General features: G+C 36.4%; 1 protein-coding gene across 1 annotated transcript; it reads left to right on the forward strand.

The window, feature by feature from the left end:
* The first annotated feature begins 271 nt into the window (after positions 1-271).
* LOC121987071 lies at positions 272-27,921 on the forward strand. The gene is made up of 7 exons (XM_042540976.1): positions 272-826; positions 1,919-2,010; positions 2,154-2,851; positions 13,028-13,098; positions 25,551-25,640; positions 25,709-25,898; positions 27,298-27,921. Exons 1-7 carry the CDS (start codon positions 272-274, stop codon positions 27,309-27,311), a joined length of 1,710 nt encoding a protein of 569 aa, XP_042396910.1. The 3' UTR covers positions 27,312-27,921.
* The last annotated feature ends 22 nt before the right edge of the window (positions 27,922-27,943 follow it).

Genomic DNA, 27,943 nt, shown 5'->3' on the forward strand with positions numbered 1-27,943 from the left:
TTTTAATATTATTGACAAGATATTTATAGAAATTTTTTTATCGTATTGACTAAAGAGAAATATGATGATGTATTTTTTTATTCTTAATTAAATAATGAGAGTAAGATTAATGAGTTTAATATTGAATAAATAAAAAATAAAATAAAATTAATGAGCAAGATAGAATAATTTTATATTAAAAAATTTAAATAAATGAGATGATTTATACTGAATTATATTATTAAAATATTATAAATAATATTATTAAAAAATATTTTTAGTTTTTGTTGCAATGCGCGGGAATAGAAAAGCTCCTGAGAATTTCCGTCCCTATTTTCGTCTTGGCATTTCCGAGGCCGCGTTAAAAAGGCGGAGATCGATAGTCTTATTGGAATCTCCATCGCAAAGCTACGGAGGGAACGAAGCGGCGGCCGCGGCGGCCGCGGCGGCGGTGGTGGAAAGGGGAAAAATGGTACCGAACGGGAGCAGCGGTTGCCCCGCGATGGCTTTCCGGTACAACGGCTCGCTGTGCTCGTGCAATCCCGGTAGGTATATGGTGAACGGGAGCTGCGCCATGTTGGACGCCCGGGGTGATTGGGTGATAAGCCCCGGCGGTTCGAGGTCCCCTGCCTTCCTCACCACCTTCCTCCCCTTCGACACCTTCAAGAGCTTCACCCAGTCGCAGGCCGTTATCCTGGAGGCGACTCTTGTCTTCCTCATCGCTTGGCTCGGATTCTGCCTCGCCTTGCGCTTTTCCAGGGTCGATGGCGGCGTCCAAAGTCTCTGGTTCCGGCTCCGTTGGTGGATCAGCCGCATCGACTTCTTCTATAACACCCACCATTGGCTGGTAAGTCGAACTAGGCAGACCTAGGAATAGGATAAAGGCTTCAGTCGACAAAGAAAAAGTTGCTACTTCTTTCAAGTTCTGAACATTGGCTCAAAGTTTATTTTAATCACCTTAAATGAAATTACAATGCCATAACGTGGACCAATCAGATTATCTTGTGGATTTATTTAGCATTTCTTGTAAGTAGAAATGCAAGGCTCTTGATAACTTCCTTACATAATTTTTTCTTGTTGGTGCTAAGAAGTAAGTGATGCTGGATGGTTTGAAGTCTAAGCTATAAATGACCAAAACATTTTTTTTTCCTCAATCCCATGCTCTCTCATTCTTGAGCATTCAATCTTTACACTCCCAAATTCAAGGAATTCTCATGGGAATTATGGATATTATTCTCCACCAAATGACTCCTATAATCACTTTGCATTCGTATCCCTATTATAGGAATTCTCTTCCTACATGCTCTTTTGTAAAAGTAGATATGGACAATGAAGAAAATTAATTAAAATTTCTCTACAAAATTGCATTGTTCATTTAAAACTTGGTAATTTTTTCCCAAACACCTCTCCACATCATCTCAAACTTCACCTCCATACTCCATCTAAGTAACCTGCCACAATCTTTTGCCAATCACTTTGATATTTGAAAATTACCTCACGAAGTCTTCTCAAACTCACTTGTAACCGTATGCATCTAAGATGGAAAACCCAACTTAGAATCCTACTTCATGGTTATGTTCCGATGGGATACATCAATGGATCATATCCATGTCCACCATATGCAATTGTGCGAGATGGCAACACAATCTATAACATGGAGAGCAAACTCTGGATCAAACAAGATAGTCTACTTCAAAATATGATAATGACGATAAATGCCACTATTGCTCCCATGTTTGTTGCAGCCACCACCTCCTAGCAAGGTTGGGACAACTACAACATGACATGGCAACATGTTTCAGTAACTTTTTTTTGGCTCCATGTTCTCCTATTTTTAAACATTCAAATCTATACTCTTCCAAATAGCATGCAACGATCTTCAAGGCATAGATGCTGATTTCCTTTGATCTTGATTTAGTTCTTTTTTCTGTCTTTGTAGGATGATAACAAGGTGGTAATAATGAGGAAAACAGAATTGGGTGGAACATTTTCAGTGGCAAGCTGTATCCTATTTGTTGGACTTTTGTCTGCGTAAGTAATGGATATCACTGTCAGCTTTAGTATCCTCAGAATTCTTTTCAGGCTTGTTAGTTCTATTTTTCATTGTTTGAATATTTCTGTACATCCTAAAATTAGCAACTTTCTATGACAATTTAACTATTAGTGTGTGCCAGCTTGCTGTATCAGATTATTACAAAACGGAGTATTGAGATCCATGGAGTCAGACCTGCAACTGCTGCAGATATATCATTTGTCAATGATTTGGAATTCAATATCACAGTTATTTCTGACATGAGCTGTTCCAATTTACGTGGTCTTGATTCCCTGGTGATTGGTACACCTGGCTTTATTGGTTCCAAAAATGTTTCCTTGTCTACTTATGTTAATCATCAGTGCCAAAACACAAGCATTGGTCCTACTATATCTCTTAAGTGCAACAGTTGCCAGATTCTACGAAGAGAGTATTATATTTCATGGCAGTTTGTTGATCTCCCAATGAATCCTGCAAGTGCTGTTGGCTTCCAGTTCAAGCTGACTGCAAAGAACCCAGCTGACAGTAAGCATGTTAGTTATGCTAGTGGTACAATTAACTCATGCACTTTCTCAAATGATAAACCAAAAACCTTCAGAGGGCAAGATGTGAATGTTTTGAAAATCCATTTGTTTCCTCGGACATATTACAACTTGGAAAACTTGAAACTCATACAGCCACTTTTCCATGACTTCATTCCTGGAACATCTTTTTCTGATATTAATAATCTTCAAGCATCTCTTCAGCAAGTCAAGGATGGTTTATTCAATATCACAGTATATGTCAATTATCTTTCTGATTACATTGTGGAGATCAATAAAGAAAATGCGCTAGGAATCGGTAAGATAACTACTTGTGTATTTAAATGTCATTACAACTACATTTTCTCTATGATCCTAGTATGAGTAACACCACTTTTTATATGCTTTTTGAGTGCTACCATGTTTCACTACATTCACTCTACACTGATTTAGTCTAGAACAAGGATTTGTCTACTTTCACTTTGCATCAATTTCATCTTTAAATCCCTAGCTAAAACTTCTATACATGGTTTAAAATCTTATATCGCACTAAGCAGCACAATCAAAATGGATCTTTCTCATAAATTATTGAAATTCAATATTATTCAACATGACATGGGAAATCTCTCTTGTTGCTATGTTAATCATGTATATGATGAAGAACTAAAGAGGGAGGACTGTTTGTGTGGGGAGAGAGAGAGAGAGAGAGAGAGAGAGAGAGAGAGAGGAGGGGGGGGGGTTGGAATAACCTTTTCTTAACATTAGACAAATGTTAGGTTGTGTTGGTGCAATTCCTTGTTTTGTTTTCTATTTCCGCTGCGTTCTCTCGAGTTTACGAAAAACGTGAAAAAGCGAAACGTGCTATTCACCCCCCTCTAGTTGGAGAGCACATAATCTATATTTCATAGTCTACATGCCCTATACTCATAGCCTTCTTCTAAGCCCTCAAACTCCTACAACCAGTCTGCTAATTCTGGTCATAGTTAAGTTGACTGATCCTTACCCTCAAATGATTGCCCCTTGCCAATAATTGGCTAGATTGTTCAATACTCAATTGTCAAACTATTGCTTCTGCTGACTGATCAAGTTTTTAGTCAACTGCTAATCTGCTATGTTGTTTATGTTGGTGTAACTGTTCAATCACTTCTTTACCCGACTCCTAGCCATCACTCGACTGTTCAAATGTTCAGTCACAGTAAAGAAATTAAATCTTGAGTTAACTCCATGCATCATCAATCAATTAACTAGTTGACTATTAGTCAAACAATGCCAATTTTGCAAAAGTATCAATTGACCCAAAATACTATTAATCAACTGAAACATAGTATTAGTTGGCTTAAGGTACCACAAATCAGTACCAATTGACCCAAAATGCTATCAATCAATTGAAACATAGTAATAGTTGACTTAAGGTACCATCCGTTGATTGCTCAACAGAATTGTTAAAGCAGTATGCTCTTGTTTCCTGCTCCTATTTCCCTGTTTGAGTCGATAACTAGCACAAGGTTTGTGGAAAAAGTGAGGGTTGATCTTGGGTTGACTGTCCAATCGACTCAAGTGTCAATCAACTAAGAATCATGTTTCAGTCGACTAAAACACTAAGTAGGTCAATTCGAAGGCTTTAGTCGAAGTCTAATTTAGCCCTTGCTTTCCCCAAGTTACATGTGCACTCATACTCATTGTTACACAAAAATAATATGCTAGGTCACTAGAGAATACCTTTTCCCACCACCTTCATTGAGGTCTTCCTCTTCTTGCCAAGCATCCAATTAACCTTGATATGCCAAGCATCTTATCAATCTTAATACGTTAGGACTTCCGTTTGTCAAACATCAGATCAAACTTGATCTGACAGGATTTCTTTTGTTGGGACTTTCATTTGTCAAACATTCGATTACCCTTCATCTTATGGGACTTCTTCTTTTCCAAATATTTGATCGATCTTGATCTGTCAGGATTTTTTTTTTTTTGATAAAGGTAAATTGTATTAAAGTTGATCAAGAACTTACATGAGGAACACTCAAAAATCTAAATACCTGCGTTTGAACCTTTCTAAACAACCTCTCAATGTTTGGCACATCCCCTTCATATTGATTTCGATTTCGGATTTGCCAAATCAAATAGATCATACAAGATATACTCAAATGACGGGTTTTTATCTGTGAGGACTTCTTGCTGTCATGTGACTTGGACTAGCACACTTGTCACAACTTGTCAAATACATAATCTAATTTAAGCCTTTGACATACATCAAAACTAATTATTCCAATCAAGGTTCTAAAATTCGCTAGGCGCTAATCGGGCGGCAGACCAGCGCCTAGCGCCTAGGCCGCCTAGGCGGGGACTAGGCGTCGCTAGGCGGATTCCTCGGTATCCCTTGTTTCATGTGGACTGTGGACAATATCATATGCAAATCTAAATGTTGTTTTAAACAATTTCATAGCAATGAAGATCTAACTATGTATGCTGAAATAAATACATACTTTCCAATACCAAAAAATGAAAAACTATAAAAGAAAACTAATAGTTTTGTGCAAAGGAAATATACTAGACTCATTAAATATGAGTAAAAGAAACAGTTAAATAATAGAACATGCAGTAAGTTATCATAATCATATAGTAAACAGTAGAAGTAGAACATTGGAAAATAGAAGCAATAGTTCAATTCAAGATTACAATGCATTGTGAACTAGTAACCACTAAGCAAAATATAATTGTTAAATAACATAAATCATGTCTTAACAAAATGAGTTCAAAATTACACAACTAATAATATCTCATAGACTCATATTTATTCTGCTTCTTCTTCTCCATAATTTTCAATAACTTGTTCTTCATCGGACACAAACTCAATATCATTATTGTGATCCTCGTCTTCTTCTTCGGATTCAAAATCATCTTCATGAAGTTCTCTCACTCTAGAGCTTCTTCGGGGTTGCAGATTTTCATCTGCTCCACTTGCTTCATCAACCATTTGCCAAGTGAGCCCGGAACCTAGTTCAACTTCATCATCTTCCCCACCATCCACAATCCAACCTTGTGCATTTGAAGCATCTTTTGCAAGAAGGACATCAACATTTCTTTCTTTTTCTCTTTTTTGTTTGTTCAACAATTTAGCATTAAATTGGACAAATACTAGATTGTTCAACCGGTTGGCATCCAACCTATTTCTTTTCTTTGTGTGAATCTAAAAAAAACAGAGAAAGTAAATACTATAGTCAGTACCTGAATATAAAGTATAGACGTTAAAAATTATAACTAATTTAATTAAAGAGTAGACTGAAAGTTTAAAACTTACTCCTTCAAATGTACTCCAATTTCTTTCACACCCAGATGAACTTGTAGTTAATGAAAGTATCCTCAATGCCACCCTTAGCAAGTTAGGTGTGTGAGCACCGTATGTACTCCACTATGCACATGGATCAAATGTATCATCATTTTTTTCACATGCTTTTGCTGCCAATGTTTTTCCAAATAACCCAGTCTTATTTCTATATTTTGAAAATTCCTTGTTAATAATTGTATCTTGTAGATCTAACTCATTGGCATGCAAAGTTTCCAAAATCCCCATCGCGACCTCCTCATAAAGAGCAATAGAACTATCTTTGTAGTAAAAATAAGGATTCAACAAAAATGCAGTGGTATGCAATGATGTATCAAGTCTATCCTTCATTTTTGACTCAATAATGACTATGATAGGCTGATAATTTGATTCCACGTTATTCAGAGCCACCTTGATATCTTCTTTAGCTTGAAGAAGCTCCCCATATAGAAACCCCATCGATGACTTTCTATCTCCATCTACCAATCGAAGAACTCTTACCAAAGAGCAAATATTTTTAAACACAGTGTCACACCATTCCAAAAACTCATGCTCATCACTGTAGAGTAAGCCAATTTTCCTTTGTTTGTTTTTGACCATTTACATTTCTCCCACATATCACTTGTAAACATGACCCTTAAACTAGCTTTTTTTTCAATCAAACTTTGCAATGTGAGGAAATTTGATGCAAACCTGGTAACTCCTTGTCGAACTATGTCTCTCTTCTTCGTGAAACTTCTCATCAATGATAAAGTCTTATGGTGAGCATAGATGAAAATGGTAAAAGCCTTGGATTGCTCAATCATCTTTTTATATCGTGGAAGTTTGCCAATACTTTCAAGCATGAGATTAATAGTGTGAGTTGCACATGAACTCCAAAAGATCCCAGGTCGTTTTTCTCTCATCAATTTAGTTGCAGCCATATTGTTGGTGGCATTGTCTGTAACAATCTGAACAATATTCTGAGCTCCTACTTGTTCAACACACTTGTCAACATACTCAAAAATAAGTTCAGCTGTATGCGCCTCCTCTGAAGATTCCTTAGACTCTAAAAATGTAGTACCCTCCTTGCAATTAACACACAAATTTAAGATGCTTCTTCTTTTTCTATCACTCCATGCATTTGTGCATCCATTCTTTGCCCATTCTTCTTCATGTTTCTTCATCAATTGTTTTGTTCTTTCAACTTCGGCTTTCAATAGTGGCTCCCTAAGTTGATATTGAGTTGGAGGCTTGAATCCTGGTCCAAATTGACCCACTGCCTCCATTAGTTGCTTGAAGCTATCATTATCAACAGCATTGAATGAGATTCCATTTTCATAAACCCATCTCCCAACATATTGTTGAACTTGTTGAGTTCTCTCTTTGAAAAGTGCCTCATTTATATTTTGTTGGCGAAGCACTTTACTTCCACTGGAGCCTGCATTTTCTGGAGCAATTGTCGATGCATATCTATCCATGGGGCCAAGTGGAAGAGGTTTCTTAATTCCATCCATCCCTTCAATTTCAAGGCCTTCTTCTTCATCTAGAGAAATAGCCACCTCTGCTCTACAACTTTGTTCTTCCATTATTTGTTCTTCTTTCTGTTCCTCCCTTCTAAAATAGCCTGTTTGCACTTATTTTTGTCTTCTTGAGATGCTTTTCGACAACCAGATACATTTCCAGGTATATTTCCAATGTGCTCCTTTATCCTATACACTCCTCCTGACATTGTTTTTCCACATAGCTTGCATTTAATTTTGTCGAGGTTTTTAGGATCAATCAATATCCCAAACTCCCATCCGATATCGTTTGACTTTCTTCTAAGCATTCCGGTTTCGGGTTGAGTGACAGATGCTGTCGAAGATGGATTGCTTGCCATTATGATAACAAATAACCTGAAAAAATTATATATAACAGTATAACTTAACAAGTTAACAAGTAACAACATAGCATAGCATGATAATAAAATTTAATTATACATTTTAACTATACCAAACGATACAAAATAATGAAATATAACATTAACAAGTCTGAGAATATTTTTTATATATCAATATATCTTAATCTAACTAATAAAATTAAAAATTTATTAGATAATCATAATAGATATTTGTTTAAAAAAATTAAATTTAAAATATATTTTTTATATTTTTTAAATCTGTAATGTGTAGCTTTTCTGGTTGTTTGAAATAATCTTATTCATCTTCAATTTCCGATCTGTAGAAAGGCAAGGCTTGGATGATCCAACTATTATCAGTGGCTTGTTTGAAATTGAAGATGAATAGAATTTTTAAAAAATTAATTTAATTTTCATATTTTTAAAACTGATTTATATAAATTAATAATATTAATTAGAATTTTTAAAATTTTAATATAATTTTAATATTTAATTATTTATAAATCTGATTAATATAAATTAATAATATATAAAATTTATAAATACAATTTATATACATTAATAATATGTATTATGATTTTTTAATTTTTTTAAATCTGTTTTTTACTTTTATAAAATTATATATAAATTAATAATATTTATTGGAATTTTTAAAAATTTAATATAATTTTCATATTTTTATAACTGATTTATATAAATTAATAATATTTATTAGATTTTTTAAAATTTTAATATAATTTTAATATTTATAAATCTGATTAATATAAATTAATAATATATAAAATTTATAAATACGATTTATATAAATTATTAAAATTAATAATATGTATTATGATTTTTTAAATTTTATTTATTTTTAAATTTTTAAATCTGATAAATGAAATGATAATTGAAAATATTTATAATAATTTTTATTTTTTTTAAATCTGTTATATAAATTAATATTTAATAATATTTATTAAAAAAATTAAATCTATTATTATTGAATGATTTGAATCCTTATTAGGCTTTATGAACCGAATCCTATCCTATTATTAAAATTATCCCGTTAGGAATTGTTTTAATTTATTAATTATTAAATAAAATAAATTTGTGAAAAAAAAATGCCGTCGCGGCAGGCGTCACGCGAAGTTGCGACGCCATCGGCCGCCACCGGACTCCATCGGCGCCTCGCGAGAGGCCTCCGGCGCCGACGGAAGTGTCGCCGGACAAGTCCGGTGCGTCCGGCGTTGCTTCCAGTGGCGCCGATAGCGTCGCGGAATGCGTCTGGCGCATCGCGATGCTATCGGCGTTGCTCGAAGGAAAGCCAGACTTCGTCGGACGTGCCGGACGCGCCCGGCGACCCTTCCGGCGGCGTCTGATGCCCTGCGACGCGTCCGGTGTTACCGGAGAGTTGTCGCGACGACGAAGAAACAAACAAAAAAAAAAGAACAGAACAAGAAAACCATAAAAACTCACCGGAAGCTGCTGCAGGGCGAAGACGCAAGTCGGCGAAGCACGAAGACGAAGCGCGATGAGAGAAGACGAAGCGCCAGCAAATCTGATTTAGCGAATCGCGATAAAAAAACATACCTAAAATACACAAGCCGCCGAAGCCTGCGTTGGCCATCGAAGCCCGCGTTGGCCGCGGAAGCCCGCCGAGGGCCGCCTAGGTCTTCCGCCTGACTGGTTTCCGACGCGGCCTGTTGCCGCACAGCGCCTAGGCGGCCGCCTAGGGCGCAATTTAGAACACTGATTCCAATAGATGAAGTCGTATTATGTTGACATTAGAAATCCCTTGGCATAGTACAACAAATGTCAAGATTAATTGAAATAATGTTTGGTATTCTTTTGTAACTTAAGTTTTTACAACACAATATCAAAACTAGGTCGTGAGACCTCTGCTTCCATTGCTTGATGTTTGTGGTGTATAACGTGCTTTTGCTTCTTTCAAAAGTTCCTTGGCGACGAGATTTATAGCTTATTGTTCTCAGCAGAAGGGACTAAAATGAAAGAATTAGAGCAATGATGATTGTTTGCCACGTTCAACTAGAGATGAGGGCAAAAGAGCCTAGCAACATTGATGTCGACACTATGTTTGGTAGTGATAGAGGCAAGGCCACTACGAAGGTAGCATGGTCAGGGATACAATTTATCCTCGTGAAGAGGAGGGTTTATAAATGTTTTTACCTTTGTGTTTGGAGAAGAAAGTGAAGATGATGAGTATCTGTTATTGCCACATGTCTAGCATTAATGGACGTTGAAGCAAGTTGATGTTTTTTGCCTAGGGGATGTGATGTATATGATATTGTGAGTATGAAGGATGATGTGGGATAAATGAAGAAGAAAAAGAAAATGTATGTGCTCATAATAGATGAACAAAAAGCTTGATTTGTCTAGTGAATTAAATTGAAGGTGGCTGGTTGTGAGAAAAAATAGGGTTATAATGGTGGAAAGAATTGTTTTTCAGATTGAGGAAGTTGTTTGATCCAATTCTCTCTTCCCCTTTAGAAAGATTTAAATGGGGAATTTAATAGGCCTTTGAGTAGGAAACTATTCCGACTTCCATAGGCGACTAAATTTTTTAAAATTTTGAACTTAAATTTGATTTAAAATTTGAATTTATATTTGAAATGGGCTAATAGTAGGCTTAGTTTAAATTTGGGCTTGAATTTTCTTAGGTCCAATGGAATGCAAATAGATTGAGTTTGGTTGATCATGCCCAAATCTATCTTGTTTCAAATTGATTAGATTTATTTAAGTGAAAAAAACACAAAATCCACACGTTTACCTTCCACGATTTTATAGTTCTTTATTATCTCACTTGAATACATCAACAGGTGTGATCATACAATTATGGTGTGCTTACTTGGATAGGACTAGGAGGGAACAGAAAGAAAATGATCTTGTCAGTTTCTTCCAAGTAAATAATGTGATGATGAAACAATTTGATTATGCCTAATCCTTTTATTTTATTTTAGTCCAAATCTGCCATAATATAAGAGAAGGATATTGAGTCATTAGCAAAATTATGCGGAGAACTTTAAAAAACAAAATATTAGTGTAGCATATATTGAGACAATTAAGGATATCTATAAGGATTTAATAACAAGAGTGACAATTTATTAACGAAAGCATTTCATATAAAAATAGGATTCCATCACGAATCAACTCTAGTACTCTAGTTATGGATGAACTCATTGAATACATCCAATACATTTTACCATGATGGATTGTTTACAGATGACATTGTTTTGGTCGATGTGACACATTAAATAAATGCAAAGCTTAAATCTTGCCGAGAGACATCAGAAGTTAAATGTTTTAGACGAATAAATGCAAAGCTTAAATCTTGCCGAGAGACTTCAGAAGTTAAAGGTTTTAGACTTAGTAGAGTAAAGACAAAATATATGAAATGTAAGTTTAATAGTAGTAGACGTAGCAAGACAATTGTTAAGATAGGAGATGAGTTATCTGTCATTCAAAGTTTTAGGTAGATCATTTTTACAAAAGGATACAAGGGTTAATAGAAATGTTTTACATAGGATACAAGCTGGATGGTTGAAATGGAGGAGGATGTTAGATGTTCTTTGTGATCCTAAGGTACTTCTAAAGCTTAAAGCAAAGTTTACAAATGGTCGTTAGACCTACTATGTTATACGGAGTTGAATATGTAGATATACCATGATAAAAACGAGAACATTGAATAGAAAGTCGGGGTTGCACATTGAGGGAAAACTTCGAGAGATACATTTAAGATGATATGGACATGTGCTTAGGCACCCATAAATATCCCAGTTAGGCCATGCGAAAATATGACAAATACTCACATTAAGCAAGAAAGAGGGAAATCAAAGAAGACTTGTTAGCAACGATAAAATAAGATAAAATTTAGTTAAATATAGATGATGATGATATAGTAGAGAATTGAATCAAATGACATATGAGGAACCATATAGCCGGCTACATTTAGTAGATAAAGGCTTGATTCTTGTTGTTGTTGTTGAAGTGTCTAAGAAAACATAACACACACTTATTCTCTTTCAATTTGGTTCATATGAATGAGATGAATACAACATGAATAAAAAGGTAAAAGGAAAGATTTTGATTTTTCTCTTTTAAATAAAAAAGATTAAAAGAAAAGATTTGATCTCATTTTGATAATTCTATATCTACAAAAATAATGTTATTAGTAATGCAAAATATAGATTTAGCATAGGGTTATTTTTTAGATATAGAATACAAATCTCATATGCGGTCAAGCTCTTTCAGGTAGCTAGAGCTCCTACTTCCTACAAAAGGAAACAAGTAGAAATATGCAAGTATTAATTAGATGAATATAGATTTAGCACAAGTTTGTTTTTTATATATAGAATACACATCTCATATGAGGTTACTGAACTCCTACTTCCTACCCAAGGAAACAAGTAGAAATAGTTAATTCCTTTTTCAACTAAAAAAAATGTAGATTCAAAGATTTTAAAAATGTAGTTTGATTATTAAAAATGAGAATATGATATAATATATATAATGTATTAATGGTGATAACTCGGAAAAAAAAGGTTAGTTTTGGTTTTTTTTTCATTTCCTCCCTTGAAGTTTAACTTTTTTTTTATAAAATGTTGCTTGAAATTTTACAATTGTTAAAATATACTTCAAATTTTCAAACTCTAGTAGGTGTAATTGAATGTGTACCTATTGCTCTCAAAAACATATGAAAATAATCATTTTGATCATTGTACATTTATATTTAAGAAAATAAATAAGCCATATCAATATAACATTATACAGTACCCAACCATATCCATTTCAGTTAGAAGACCAAAACTCCAGCCTTCTATTTCAGATGGATAACAAAAGAACATAGAAGGTTTTTAGCCGTCAAATAGCAACCTGAATGGAGAAGCCCTATTCCCAGATTTCAGTACAGTTATAGGCGTGCCTAATACATGTTTAATGCTTTTTATTAGTACTAAGCTGATGTGTACAACTGATATACTGTTTTTCTTCTTCCTTTTACATGTTCACATGTCTAGTGGAAGTATTATTCAATGTAGTGGTAATTTGGTCAGTAGGCTGTTCCTTTGATTAATAGGACATCTCTCGTGGAAGTTTGATGTTTGCCATATTTTGATATAAGCTTTTCAGATAAAATTGTTTCTTGAATTTGAGTTGTAATAGCCTATCACAACGATTATATATTCAGATAAAAAAAAATTCTTCGTTAGTAGGATGTCTACGTTGCATGTTTTTCTTCTTTTTTGAAACTAAACATTTGGCATAGTAATAATGTACCCAATGTTTAATACTTGCAGTGACTTTCCTTGCGGATGTGGGAGGTCTTTACGTTTTTAGTCTTGCAATTTTCCTCTTGTTTTTGGTGCAGGTAATTAATTTCATGATCCAGTTTTAAGGCTATAGATTTTACTGCATATCATGCTAGTTCACCTTTATATCATTCTCTCATTAATGAATTAAGTGAAGTTTTATACACAGTAGCAAAACCTGGTTGTTAATTTATAAACTTGTATTTGATAATATGAATATAATATTTACTTGATGACATATTTGGATTTCTTTCCAAATATAGTTTTAGTTCATGGGACATTGGCTAGATGTTGAATACGGAGAAAATATGTTCAATGATCTGAACTGAGTCTTGTCTCCTGGATTTAGTATTTGAAGCTTAATTGGAGAGAACATGAGCTTGCATAAATGATATTGCATCATCATTAATTTTATTATTCCAATCATGTAAGTTCTATTTGCTTTATTTCTGTCTTCAGAAAGAACATCTAGATAGTCTTAAGATCCAAGGTATGGTCTACTCCAGTATCAATAGTTTAGGATTTTGTCTGAAATAGCCAACAATGGCAACGTCAGGATCCATATAAATGAAATGTCTTTTAGTCAAAATGTTGTCGCTCACATCTAAATTCATTTTTTTTGCTCTCTCTCTAGCAACATATGTTGGAAAACAGGTGAATGGAAACATAACTTGTGGGTATTAGTCCCACATCAGTTAAGTGGCATGCCAACTGATTGATAGTGCATAAGGCTCAGGGCCGGATTCCACCACCCCAAGGGTTCTTGTGTGAATACGACTGCATGTGATGAATCACTGTCGGGATACAATATATCCACGTGAATCAGTCAGACTTTGCCACAAAACTCTTTTACGTGCTCAATCTGTGGCTTAGTAGGAGCATGCCACTTGGCAATGCCACTTGGCAATGCCACTTGGCTTGAATGCCATTGTGTTGGCTACTTGGCCATGCATGCTCAAGTTGCTCATGTCAAGGCATGCATATGGCTTGTTGTTGCTTTGCATGTTATCTTTACATGCTCTCCAACACGTCATTGGCCACATGCCCTTGACTCAAGTTGAAGACGCTCCTTATAAGAAGGCATGTCTTGAGCAACGAAGAAAACTAGAGAAGCAATTTGGAATTGTTGATTCTGTGTGAGCCAAAGAAGCGATAGAGCATAAGAGTGATTCCCTTATTTCATCCTCTTTTTGTTCTGTCGTGCAATTCTTCGCTCGGCAGAGTTGTGATAGTGTTCAAGTATATGCTCAGTTCACCACGTCACCCTGTGCTAGGTTGTGTCGTGGTCTCGCCATTTTATCCTGGGAACAGACGTCCAAACGTGACCTCTTAGTACCATCGGAGGGGACGAATCTGTTTTAAGGAGACTGCCTCGTTGCAGGACTCGGCGTTTTTGTTCCTTGGTCAACGCTCCTCACGCAACTTGGACACGGGCTCCGTATTTGTTCAGCCTTCGTCTCGAGCTGTCGGCATCAGCGTCCTCGACTCGGCACTCAGAGAACTCACCGACGTAGCAACTTGGTGATCGGCCTGTCAGGTCGACAACTTGAGATTATCAGCTTAAGCCATCTTGACAGATAAGTAAGTATTGTCCCTCTGGTAACATATGGATAAAGTTTCAACAATCTTAAAACAAATTCGTTCCTTTGAGATGGCGGCAGAAGATGTTGAGATGCAATAGGCTCAACATGCGTCGACCTCCTCTGCCCTGAATGGAAATGATCCAATCACACATGGGGAAAAGCCAGAGAAGTTCACCGGGTTAAACTTTAAGTGATGGCAGCAGAAGATGTTCTTCTACCTGACCACGTTGAACCTAGCATAAATCCTGACTAAGGAACTTCCCAAATTTACTGAGGGTGTCAATGATGTGAAAACCATCATTGCAGTCGACAAATGGAACAAGTCTGAGTTCCTATGTCGAAATTACATTCTCAATAGTCTTGCCGACTCGCTATATGTTGTGTACTGTGAGAAGAAAATAGCAAAGGAGTTGTGGGAGTCCTTGGACAAGAAATACATATCAGAGGATGTTGGGGTCAAAAAGTTCATTGCTGGTCGCTTCTTGGACTACCAGATGGTTGACTCCAAGTCAGTGATTAGCCAAATCTAGGAACTACAGGTGATCTTGCAAGAGATTTACTCAGAAGGTATGACACTGAGTGAAACCTTCCAGGTGGTTGCAATAATTGAGAAACTGCCTTCTGGCTGGAAAAACTTCAAGAATTACTTGAAGCATAAGTGGAAGCAGATGACTATAGAAGAACTGATTGTAAGACTTCGAATTGAGGAAGATAACAAGAGTTTAGAGAAGAAACTATTCTCTTAGACAACTGTAAAAGCCAACGTGGTCGGCACAGTCAAACCTTGGAACGGAAGAATCCCAAATCTTCTAAAGCTTTCGAGTGAAAAAAAAGGAGAAAGTTTCAAGAAAAAATTCTCTGGGAAATGCTACAACTGTAATCAAGTTAGTCACAAAACTTCGGAGTGTATAAAACCAAAGAAGAAGCAGAGGCTAACCTGATTGAGGAACTAGACATGGACCTTTGTGCCATGGTCTCTGAAGTGAACCTGATAGGTTCCAACCCTCGACAATGGTGTCACCAAACATGTCTGTTGCAATAAGGAGTTACTCTACAACTTTGAAGAAGTCAAAGAGGGGGACAAGCTGTTCATGGGCAATTTAACAACCTCGGAAATTCAGGGCTAAGGGAAAGTGGTGCTGAAGCCGACCTCTGGTAAGGAGCTAACTATGAACAAGGTGTTGTATGTCCCAGAGATTTGAAAGAACCTAGTATCTGGATTGCTTTTCTACAAGCATAGGTTTCGGATTGTGTTTGAGTCAGACAAGGTTGTGGTGTCCAAACATGGAATGTTTATAGGAAGAGTGTCACGTCCCGGAGGAGTCCCTGTCCGAAGAAGTTCGACAGCATCTCCCCTGTACGGCGGACAATCTGAAACTTTCTACATATCCACATACCTCAGCCATATGCGGCTGGAATAATAGCAGAAATAAAATACAATAGACAGACATTCTACGCAGTTTATATAACAAGTAAACGGAAGAATAATACTCTGACTCGAAATCAATCCTACTCCACTACACCCATAAAGCACAAATCCGATTTACTCACCTCTTCTGCCGTCCAGGCAAGCATGTAGTAAAACATATCGAAATAAAATCCATCGACATCACAAAATCCATACAATGTCTATACCATCAACCAGAACAAGTTTAGCATAATCTAAATAAGAAAACCAAAAGTCCAATAATATCTTTGAGATCTGCAGAGACTAGCAACTGGAACTCTCTCCTGACAGCATCAACCTGAAAAATAGCAACAATGGAGGCGGGGTGAGTTCAACACTCAGCAGGTACAACTGATATACAAAGTAGGGAAATAACACCTAGCACTAATCATGCGTACAGTCTCCTGATATAAGAAAGATAAAATGCAACTGAAGTAAACAGGAGAGAAACTGTACTAACCAGGACCTGGGTATAAGGACAAACAGTCCGAGTGGTATAGAAATCCTGTATGCATGACAAACATAGGCATTCAAACAATATGCAGCATATAAATGCAGCAAACACAAACACAAGCAATAAATGCATCATGCATATGATGCCAATGATGCGTCCTGGTCACCCCGACGCCAGTCGAGGCCGAGTGGGTAGGGCTGTGACAACCATGCACTCTGTCGTCACTACTCCTGATGAGTGACCGAGTGGACGGGATGTTGTCGGAGTACACCTATCCTCCTACCCCAAATCATAAATGGGGGGCTAATGCTCTCATCCCACAGGGAGGAATCCTGGATAACACGTTGTGTCACACTACCCAGCGGACCAACGGTGCTAACAGAGTCCTCACGCAACACACTCTGCCTGAATCGACCACTAACCCATGAGTGGTGGTGTGTGCAGATCCATGTAACTGGCGATGTGCTCAATAATAATGGAGCGGACTATCACACAGCATGCAATCATGCAAATGGTGTATGACACTAACCACAAAATATCCTGACCTAATCCATATATATATAAAAGTGCATCATAGGTCAACGAATCAAATCAAATCAAAGGTACACAGAAGGTATAAAACCTAGGTCCTGAACATGGTGAAGCATGGTATATCACTATCCCTATAAGCATGTATCAACAGGTAAGGAATACATGAGATGCAAAACAAGCAATCAATCAATCATGTAACAAGTATCGGGTAGTGATTAACCGGAACAAATAAGAACATAATTAATGCAACTTGTTAAATTCATTACTATGTATATCAAATGACATAAGTCAAAAGTACCCGCCTCCAATAGGAATGTCCAATTCCGACATCGAGATGCTCATCTCGCGTCAAAGTCCTGTGTCAAACAATATAAATATATTTTATTTAGCTACAATTTACATAAATAACTAAATAAAATTCCTCAGAACTATTTAGGGCAAAAACCCCAAACCAACTTCCTCAACCTGCCTAAATTAAATCCAAATCATACCTAATTCAAATACAAACATAACCCTAGTTCAAATCTACACATGATCATGTACCAATTCCCTGTTCCTTACCTCTATCTCAGCTACTATAATTACTGAAATCAGAAAAGCTACTAGATGAAGTGGCTGTCGTAACCAAGGTAAGCTACTGCTGGAGCCAAAGAAAATTCACAGAACACAATCCTACTGAAATCCTTCCCTATTCAATCGGATCAAGTAATGAATCAAGCAAGAAGATTATCCTAAGGAGGAAGAATTCATCAAAGTCCCTGAATCCACATAATTACCAATGTTACCTCAATATATTGCTTCCAGAAAGGTCTCCTGATCCGATCTAATCCGCGAAGCAGCGTACCAGGGTTAACAAGAATGAAGAAAGGATCCAAGACCTGACGTAGGATTGCCGACAATCAGAGAGGAAGAGTAAGAACCGAGGAAGAAGACACAATCTAGGGCACCAATCATAGATCAGAAAAGAGGAAGGATCGGTAGCTTACCCTCGGAGTCCTAATTGTCCCTTCCACGCCGGCGATCTAGGGCACAGCAAGAACAACAACACCCCTACTCCGGCGTCGGCATTGCTCCGTGCGGGGGAGAGGGCGATCGGCGCGAAGATCAGAGGGGAAGGAAGGTAGAGGCTTCCGGTGGTCGGCGCTAGGGCTTGGCTGTGGCCGGCAGATTGGGGTTGGCGTTGCGCGAGGGAGATGAGGAGAAGAAGAAGGCTTCGGGTGTGCGGCTCGGGAGGAAGAAAATGAAGGAGAAGGTGGAGGAAACCGCCGTGCGGTTAGGGCTCGGGTTCGCGCGGGGAAGAAGGCTCGGGCGTCGGGTGAGAGCACAGCACGAGGAAGGAAAAGAAATAGAAATAAGAAAAATAAAATAAAATAAAATAAAACTTTTCCTCACTTAAATGGGGTAGCCTAAACAGGCTTTCCCGGGACCCCGTTTAATCCCCGTAAACTCGTCCATACGAGCTTCGAAAAATTTCCAAAAATTTCGAAAAATTCTCTTATTAATATTCGCCTTTTTCAGATATTTTACAAAGAGGCTATGTAAATGATGAGTTTTTTTAAGCTCAATATAATGGCCACTGGACCTAAGATAAATAAGGCGAAAGCTCTTCCGTGTATATGCTTGAGTCTTCCAGGTTGTAGCATGGTAGACTAGGAAATGTGAACTATAATGTATCACATAGATTAAGTAATATGCAAAGCATACCTACATTCCACCTTGACTCGGAACATAAGTGTGAGACTTGTGTTGAAGCAAAATTGATAAGGTCACTCTTTCAACATGTTGAAAGAAGTACTGAACCACTCAGCCTAATTCACACCGTCGTGTGTGACCTTAAAGGTACACCGACACGTGGTGGGAATAAGTACTTCATCACTTTTATAGATGATCACACAAAATACAGTTATGTGTATCTTCTTCACAGTAAGGATGAAACTATAGAGAAATTTATTCTCTATAAGAGTGAGGTTGAAAATCAACTTAATAAGAAAATTAAGGTGCTTCCTAGTGATCAAGGCGGTGAATATGTATCACCGTTCGCTAAGTTGTGTGTTAAACACGGGATCAGACATGAAACAACAGCTCCCTATTCTCAGTAAAATGGTGTTGTTGAGTGAAAGAATCGTACTCTGAAAGAGATGATGAATGCTCTTCTATTGAGTTCTGGACTGCCAGAGCAAATGTGGGGGGAAGCTGTGTTCACGGCTAATTACCTTTTAAATAAGGTACCTTGAAAGAAAATAGAAAAAAACCCGTATGAGTTGTGGATTGGTAGACCATCATCCTACAAATACTTGCGAATATGGGGTGTCGTGCCAAAGTATTGGTTCATGATCTGAAAAGATTAAGATAGGACCAAAGACTGTTGATTGTATACTTCTTCGATATGCTCATAATAACAGTGCTTATAGGTTCCTTGTGTTTGAATTGCAAATATCGGAGATACATAAGAACTCGATTATTGAATCGAGAAATGCCTCGTTCTTTGAACACGTGTTTCTGTATAAAACCCAAGAGGAAGCTAGCTGCTCAAAATGGACTTGTGAAACACAAAGAAAAGAAGAAGTTGATGAACCTATTAAGGTTGAGCTCAGACGAAGCAAAAGAGCTCGAGTAGAAAAATCCTTCGGAATGAATTTTATCACTTTTATGTTAGAAAGTAATCCCCAAAGTTATACAGAAGCAGTATGCTGTTCTGAGGGACCTCAATGGAAAGAGGCAATTGCATCTGAAATTGACTCTATCTTGGAAAACCACACTTGGAAACTTGTGGCTCTTCCTCCGTGAAATAACCACTTGGTTGCAAGTGGATTTTCAAGAAGAAAATCAGATGGCATGATTGATAAGTACAAGGCTAGATTAATAATTAAAGGTTATCGATAACCAGAAGACCTTGATTACTTTGATACGTATTCTCCGGTATCAAGAATAACCTCCATCAGAGTCTTGTTGGCTATTGTCGCTCTATGAAATTTGGAAATACATCAAATGGATGTAAAAACTGCTTTTTTAAATGGAGATTTAGCAGAAGAAATCTACATGGAACAACCTGAAGGGTTTTCTGCGCTAGGGCGAAAAAATAAGGTTTGTAGATTGGTCAAGTCCCTATACGACTTGAAACAAGCTCCAAAGCAGTAACATGCAAAGTTTGATGCTGCCATGAAGGAATGTGGATTCACAATCAATGAATGTGATAAATGTATCTACATGAAAGATACAGAGCATGACTATGTCATCTTGTGCCTTTATATAGATGACATACTTATCATTGGGAGTAATGATACGATAATCAAATCCACAAAAGCTATATTAAACTCAAGGTTTGACATGAAAGACATGGGTCGTGCTGTTGTGATTCTCGGAATAAAAATTCTGAGAACATCATAAGGACTTGTTCTGAGTCAGTCCCATTATGTGGATAAGATTATGGAGAGATTCAATAAAACTAATATCGCGTTGGCACGAACACCGATAGATATGAGTCTACATCTATCAAAAAAATCATAATGAAAGTATATCTTAGGTAGAGTACTCAAGAGTGATTGGAAGTTTGATGTACTTGATGAGTTGTACATGATCAGATTTGCCCTATGCAGTTAGTAAACTGAGTAGATACACGAGTAATCCCGTTGTCGAACACTAGAAAGGGATAACTCGAGTACTGAGGTACTTGAGGTATACTGATGGATATGACTTGTATTATACCAGATATCCTACTGTGATCGAAAAATACAGCGATGCCAATTGGATATCTGATACGAATGACTCTAAAGCCACAAGTGGATATCAAGTGGATATGTCTTCACTGTGGGGGATGCATCCATTTCGTGGATCTTCTAAGCAAACCGTAATAACCAGATCCACGATGAAATATGAGTTTGTAGCTCTTGACAAATGTGGTGAAAAGGCTGAATGATTACGATAATTCTTAGAAGATGTTCCAAAATGGTCGAAACCTGTGTCAGTAATTTGCATACATTGCGATAGTCAATCAACAATTGGTGGACACAAAACTATCTGTATAATGGTAATTCTCGGCATATAAGTCGTAGACACAATACCATTAGACAATTACTTTAAGTAGGAGTTATCACTATTGACTATGTACAATCAAAGGATAACCTAACGGATCCGCTAACTAAAAGGTTAAATAGGGAGTTAGTTGCTAGTTCATCGCGAGGAATGAGCTTGATGTAAGTGTTGATGCCGATTGTAGGTGTAAAGGAAACCCAACCTATGTTGACTGGAGATCCCAAGAACTAGGTTCAAAGGGGCAACCTAACTGCACTGAAAGATAATCACTGTGGGGGAATGACTCGATGACTTAGTGACCATATGAAGGATAAGCATTCTTCCTTTTAATGATCACAGTAGAGTCATGTGAAAGACTCTTGAGAGATCATCTATGTGAGAAAGAAGTGGCGCTGCTTTGAAAAGAATTGGATGCATAATTCTTAATGCTTCTCACAGAACTAGCTATATTCATGGCCATGAACGAACATACTCATGAGACCTGAACTATATTAGGGAGAGTCCTGGATGAGATCTTTGTCATGCTTACACAAACGACAAAATAGTTCAAAGACATCGTGTCTACTGATCAACTAGTGAGCATATAGATTTTTACAAGAGAAGGTTCAAAGGGAAACACCTACCTATCCTGTACACGACTCAATTGTCGAAAATTATCACATACTTTGTTTCTATTCATGTGGGGGGAGTGTTGGAAAATAGGTGAATGGAAACATAACTTGTGGGTATTAGTCCCACAAAAGTTAAGCAGCATGACGACTGATCGATACTGCATAAGGGAGTGTAAGGGGGTGTGAATTCAGGGTCCGGATTCCACCATCCCAAGGGTTCTTGTGTGAACATGACTGCACGTAACGGACCGCGGTGGGGATACGATGTATTCACGTGAATCAGTCAGACTTTGCCACGAAACTCTTTTACGTGCTCAGTCCGTGTGGCTCAGTAGGAGCATGACACTTGGCAATGCCATGTGTTGGCCATGCAATGCCACTTGGCTTGAATGCCATGTGTTGGCCATGCATGCTGCCACAATGCATGCTCAAGCTGCTCGTGTCAAGGCATGCTTATGGCTTGTTGTTGCTTTGCATGTTATCTTTACATGCTCTCCAACATGTCACTGACCACATGTCCTTGCCTCAAGTTGAAGACGCTCTTTATAAGAAGGCATGTCTTGAGCAACGAAGAAAACCAGAGAAGCAATTTGGAATTGTTGATCCTGTGTGAGCCAAATAAGCGACTGAGCATAAGAGTGATTCACTTGTTTCATCCTCTTTTTGTTTTGCCGTGCAATTCTTCATTCGGCAGACACTCGTGATAGTGTTAAGGTATATGCTCAGTTCGTCATGGTAACTTGTGCTAGATTATGTCATGGTTTCGTCGTTTTATCCTGGGAAACATACGTCCAAGCGTGACCTCTTAGCATCGTCCGAGGGGATAAATCTGTTTTAAGGAGACTGCCTCGTTGCAGGACTCAGCGTCTTTGTTCCTTGGGCGACGCTCCTCACGCAACTCGGATATAGGCTCCGTATTTGTTCGGCGTTTGTCTTGAGCCGTTGGCATTAGCGTCCTCGACTCGACACTCAGAGAACTCACTGACGTAGCAACTTGGTGATCAACCTGCTAGGTCAACAACTTGAGATTATCAGCTCAAGCCATCTTGACAGATAAGTAAGTATTGTCCCTCCGGTAGCGTGTGGATAAAGTTTCAACAACATATCCTTCCAAGGAGTTATGCCCAAGCTCATTTGTGGCTGTTGATGTCTCACATCACCTTGCACACCACCAGTGCAACATGTTGCATTGCCTAAATAGTAGATTGGTAATGGGTCAAAAAAGGAAAAGAAAAGAAACGAGGATGGAAGATATTATATATTCACCACTTGTCTATTGTGAAAACTTTTATGTGCATAGTAGACTATGTGAGAGTTATGAGATGTGATCCCAGGTTATCTCAATTATCAACCATACAAATAAAAGAGACTACTCATGGACACATCTTTAGCCTTTGAACCAAGGTTCAAAATTTGTGTTACATTTTTTTATTTTTGACATTATTTTGGTATCGTGTTGGCGTTTTGATGTATGATGTTGGTAAAGATTTGGTGGAATGAGGGATATGAAGAAAAAGAATATAACCTAATTATACGCTTAAGTTTGAATTTTGTATTCTACCTAAAATGAAATGTATAGTATTTTGACACAAGCTAAAAAAACATTATCTCAATTCATCTTGGCCTATTGTAGAATGCCAAAGGTGTCGAGTATTGGCATAAACCCATACTTATCAATATAATTGATACAAGGCACATGAGACATTGCCGATTATCATTAATTTATCAAAACAATATGTTTCGATCATGCTACCCTGAATGGTACATAATTTCAAATCATACTTTGACTTGACTTCGTTAACCTTTCCTCTCAAAGTTGTAGAGAGGGCATTCAAAAAATCTCACTGTATATCTATTATCCTTATTCTTTGGTTATTCACATCAATGAAGAATGGAAATTTACTGAAAATGGCTTGCAATGATGAAATGCTTCAGCTTTTGGATGAGTTCATCTTAAATGGAAAATCTACAACTTTTATTCATTGAGGTTAATGTATGTAGTGTATGATTTGCAGAGAGTAACATCCTAACAAGTATGAGGACTAATTGAGTCACTGGATCAGTGCAAGCAATCTGTCTGTTCAAAGGGATTTGGCCTTGGCTGAGAGTCCTAATTTATTCCACATTGTTGATTATTATCATAGGATGTAAATAGGTTTGAAGTCTCTCCTCTTTTTATTCTTGAGGTTATCAGATACTTTTTGACATTCATAGAATCACATTTCACCAGTATTTCAAATGTTGACAGTAGGGTGAAGCAGTGGCCCCATCAGTTCCTGGTTTCTTTGATTGAACCAGGATAAATTCCAATTCAATTGGGTTGATCTAAGTAGACCAGTTTGCCTTACTCTTCTTAGATTTACCATTTCTTTGGTCATGCATTTGGTTAGTTTTAAGTTTGCCAATAATTACAGTATAGATCCTTAACTTACTAGGAAGGTGGATAAAAATTGTGTAAAATTTTAAGTTAATATTTGGGTTATCCTTGATTAACCAACAAGACTAATGGTATTAGATATAATAGGCTTTAGAAAATGTAAAGAGAGAAATATTTCCAATATTAGAACAACAAGATCGTGGAATTTCAAGAACAAAAATATAAAACTTTTTGAAGACAGAATGATGAAAGAAGAAAAGTAGTTCCTAATTCTTATGGAGTTGGGAGAAGAAAGGAATATAAATTAATTATATTGAGTCGGGAGAAAGGATACATATCATAATGCTATTATAAATGTTAGAGCTATTAGGAGTAGGATAAAAGATTTTCCTATAGCTATACGACAAGAGCCAATCTTTTTGCATTAGTACTAGATGAACTAATCAATCCTATTCAAAATAATATCCTTTGGTGCATGTTATTTACATATTGTGTTAATTAATGAGAGTACTTAGGTTAAATTTGAAATTTTAATTGTGAAGGAAAAGTAAAAAGAATCAAAGGTTTAAGATAAATAGACTAAAAACTAAATATATGAAAAATGCCTTTAGTAAGAAGAAAATAAGTGATAGATATGTAAGATGAGTGCACAAGGAATCCCTCTAGTACAAGTTTTAAGTATCTTGAATCTATTATCTAACTAGAAAGAAAGGGACATTGATGTTTAATGAAGATAATAAAGAATGAGTGGTTAAAATCGAGAGAAGATTCTAAAGTCTTGTGTTACCATGGTGTCCCTTTAGGCTAAAAGAAAATTTGTACTAAGGATTATGGTACCAACTGTTATAGGGTTGTGCATTTGTGTATTAGGAATCGTGTATAAAAATCTTTATGTAGAGCTGAGGATGCACTTAAATAAATGTGTGGAGTTACAAAAATAAAATAAAATGAAATTCTAATAATCAAGAGAAATTAATTGCATAAACGGTGATAAAATAAGAAAAATCTCAATTGTTATTGAACATCTTACCAATAGGTTCTCTATTAGAAGAGTTGAATCTATTAAAATGGAAATGTACAGGGTTGAAGATGAACAGAGAAACAATAGTTAATATAATAAAAAAAATTATTTTAGTAATGATATGGAAGAGCTCCATTGAATTGGAGGGATAACATTCATATGACTAACTTCAAATAGTTTGAACAAACATGATTCCATGATAATAATGATGATCTGATTGAGAACAGTGCTAATATGCTTATGTGGTCCTTCATCAATTATTTCATCCTTTTGGTACACCCTAATGGACTCATATATCAAGTTTTCTTTATTGAATGTATCAAAATTTTATCACTGTTGATCCTTGAATTACAAACGAGGATGACATTTGAAATTTCAATTTCTTTATTTCAGATCATGTCTCTTTCTGTATGTAGATTTCTTAATTGACTGCTTTGCACTTCATCATATATCAGTTTGAGGGCACAATCAAGAAACTTCGTTCTGAGGATACTGCAATGAGGAATATTATTAGACAAAATCATGCAAAAAGGAACTGGGATAAGGTATATGTGATCTAACATTATTGTTTGTATGAATTTTAACATCAATGCTAACATCTAATACACAACAGGTAAGGAAATATGTCATGTACACATGGGGTGCAAATATCTCGGCAATTGATGACAACAATTCTAAACGATGTCGAAGAATGATGATTGATTCTTGCAGTGGAATCCAAGCACTCCACAGAAAAAAACAACCAATTAGAATTACCTGCATTCCTGTCGCGATTCCAGAAGAAGCTTCGCAACATCTCAAAGGTAAATTTTAGAAGTTTAGACCGCAATTCTAGTATAGCAATTTAGTGATTCTTTTTTCACTAAGTAAATGTGTTGGATGGATTGCATATAGTGCCATATCGTTGCTGTTTCACTATTTTTTCACATTATTAGAAATATTACATCTTATTTAAAATTATTCATTCTAAAAAGCAGCTCTTTGTAATTACTTATAAAATATTAATAGCTGGTATAAAATTTACAATTTATATTAACGATATTACTACAAGTTAAAATAAATTTTTTTACATATAATTGAATCATAAAAAATGTAAATATAAATTGCACTATAATCCAACCATATGAAAAACAGGAAAGAACTAACATTGTTAATCTGTTTAAAAAGTAAAATACTAAAAGTAGTCTAGTTTAGCTACAGCAAGTATGATAATATGAAGAGACATTGATAAACTAAATTCTAGTAATCTTAGTTAACAAAAGTTTAAGATTAATGGAGTGCAATTAGAATATACTATATATTTGTAAAAATATAAAAGTTTATAACAAGTTCTTTAATTAAAATAATATCATGTTGTTTTTGCCTGTGACCATTTCTAATTTCTTTTTTATATATAGTAGATGGAGGAACTACATTTTCTTATTTTTTCTATATGGAATTTTCTAAAAGAGTTCTATGGTAAAGTTTGAGGTCTCTTCTGTACATATGTATAGATTCTTGTGATTTAAAGCTTCTTTTTAGTCAAGACCTTAGCCAAATAATATAAATAACCTTGAATATTCCTAGTTAAAATTTTGGACTAGTAGACATATTTTACTATATCTCGAACCTGTTATAATCTTCTAGAATTTTCATTGATGAAACTTAATCGTGGGGTTGAATATGGAGGATTGAGGTTAACTCGCTTGCTATATTTTGTTAGCAAACTAGAAATTAAGTTGTATTTCATAGAACAATTCTACACTTAACCCTCTTATTCAATGTCGTCCGCATAGTAGCAAATGTTATGTGAAATGATTGTTATAGCTTCTGAAGGGTTGAAGCTCAGTATTGCAACTTCTATAGAGTTGTAGATTGATTCTACGCTTACCCTGATGGCTAATGTAGGTGACTGTGGCTTGTTTCTTAGCATATTTTTTCAGTGCATGAAAACTGAGCTAGATTGACACGATAACAGAATTAAGTTCATCTATTCCTTTCTTACATGTGTTGAACATTGACATATCAAACATAGTTAATCTGAGTGAACACCCAACACTCCTATTGGACAAATTTAATAAATTCCAAAAACAAATATGTCAAAAACTTAGAACCATGCCTGTGCTAGATACTCACAACCAAGTCTAAGGGAGAGAACACCCAATATTCCTATTTCACGCTTTACTCCAATTTGGATACTACACTGTTTAATTGTTATGACAGATTCCATTATGTAGCCTTGAGAAGCACGTTAGAAGAAAATGAAAATGCGATGGGACCAGGTGCTGAGGTGGGTTTCTGAAAAGGTTTACTAGCAATCTTCAGTTTTAAGGAAATTACTGCTCAAGGATGCACCGGACTCTGCAATATGACATCCTATTGTTCTGCCATATGGAGTTAAGACTATCAAATACTGATTGATTATGTCGGAGTGATAATCTTAATGCCCCAGAAACATGTTCTGTGATATATTTGAACACGAGAAGCCTCACCTTTGGTTCAAGGCGGTTCATGTGTTTAGAGAAGCCATTGAACCTGAGCAGATTTTTCAGGAATTGGCTAACTGGCCGGTTATCCTAGTTCAGTTTATTCAACAACATTTTAATATTACACTGAGATTTTGCTTCCTTCTTGGAATTGGAAGTTACTAGTTCATGGTGTTTGGTACTCGCGGCATATGTATCTGGGAAAGACACCTACATTTATTGGTATTTACTTGTTGATCGACGCTTTTATCTGTATCTGAAAAGTTGTTCCGAGAATGAAGAGTAACCATTCCACAGGCTTAGAAATAGCATGATTAATACTCATACCTATAGCAGTGTTGCATTGATAGCATGCAAATATCAAAAGAATCAAATAATTACTA

This window comes from Zingiber officinale, chromosome 5B (assembly GCF_018446385.1).
Source record: "Zingiber officinale cultivar Zhangliang chromosome 5B, Zo_v1.1, whole genome shotgun sequence".
In the NCBI taxonomy this organism is placed as follows: domain Eukaryota; kingdom Viridiplantae; phylum Streptophyta; class Magnoliopsida; order Zingiberales; family Zingiberaceae; genus Zingiber; species Zingiber officinale.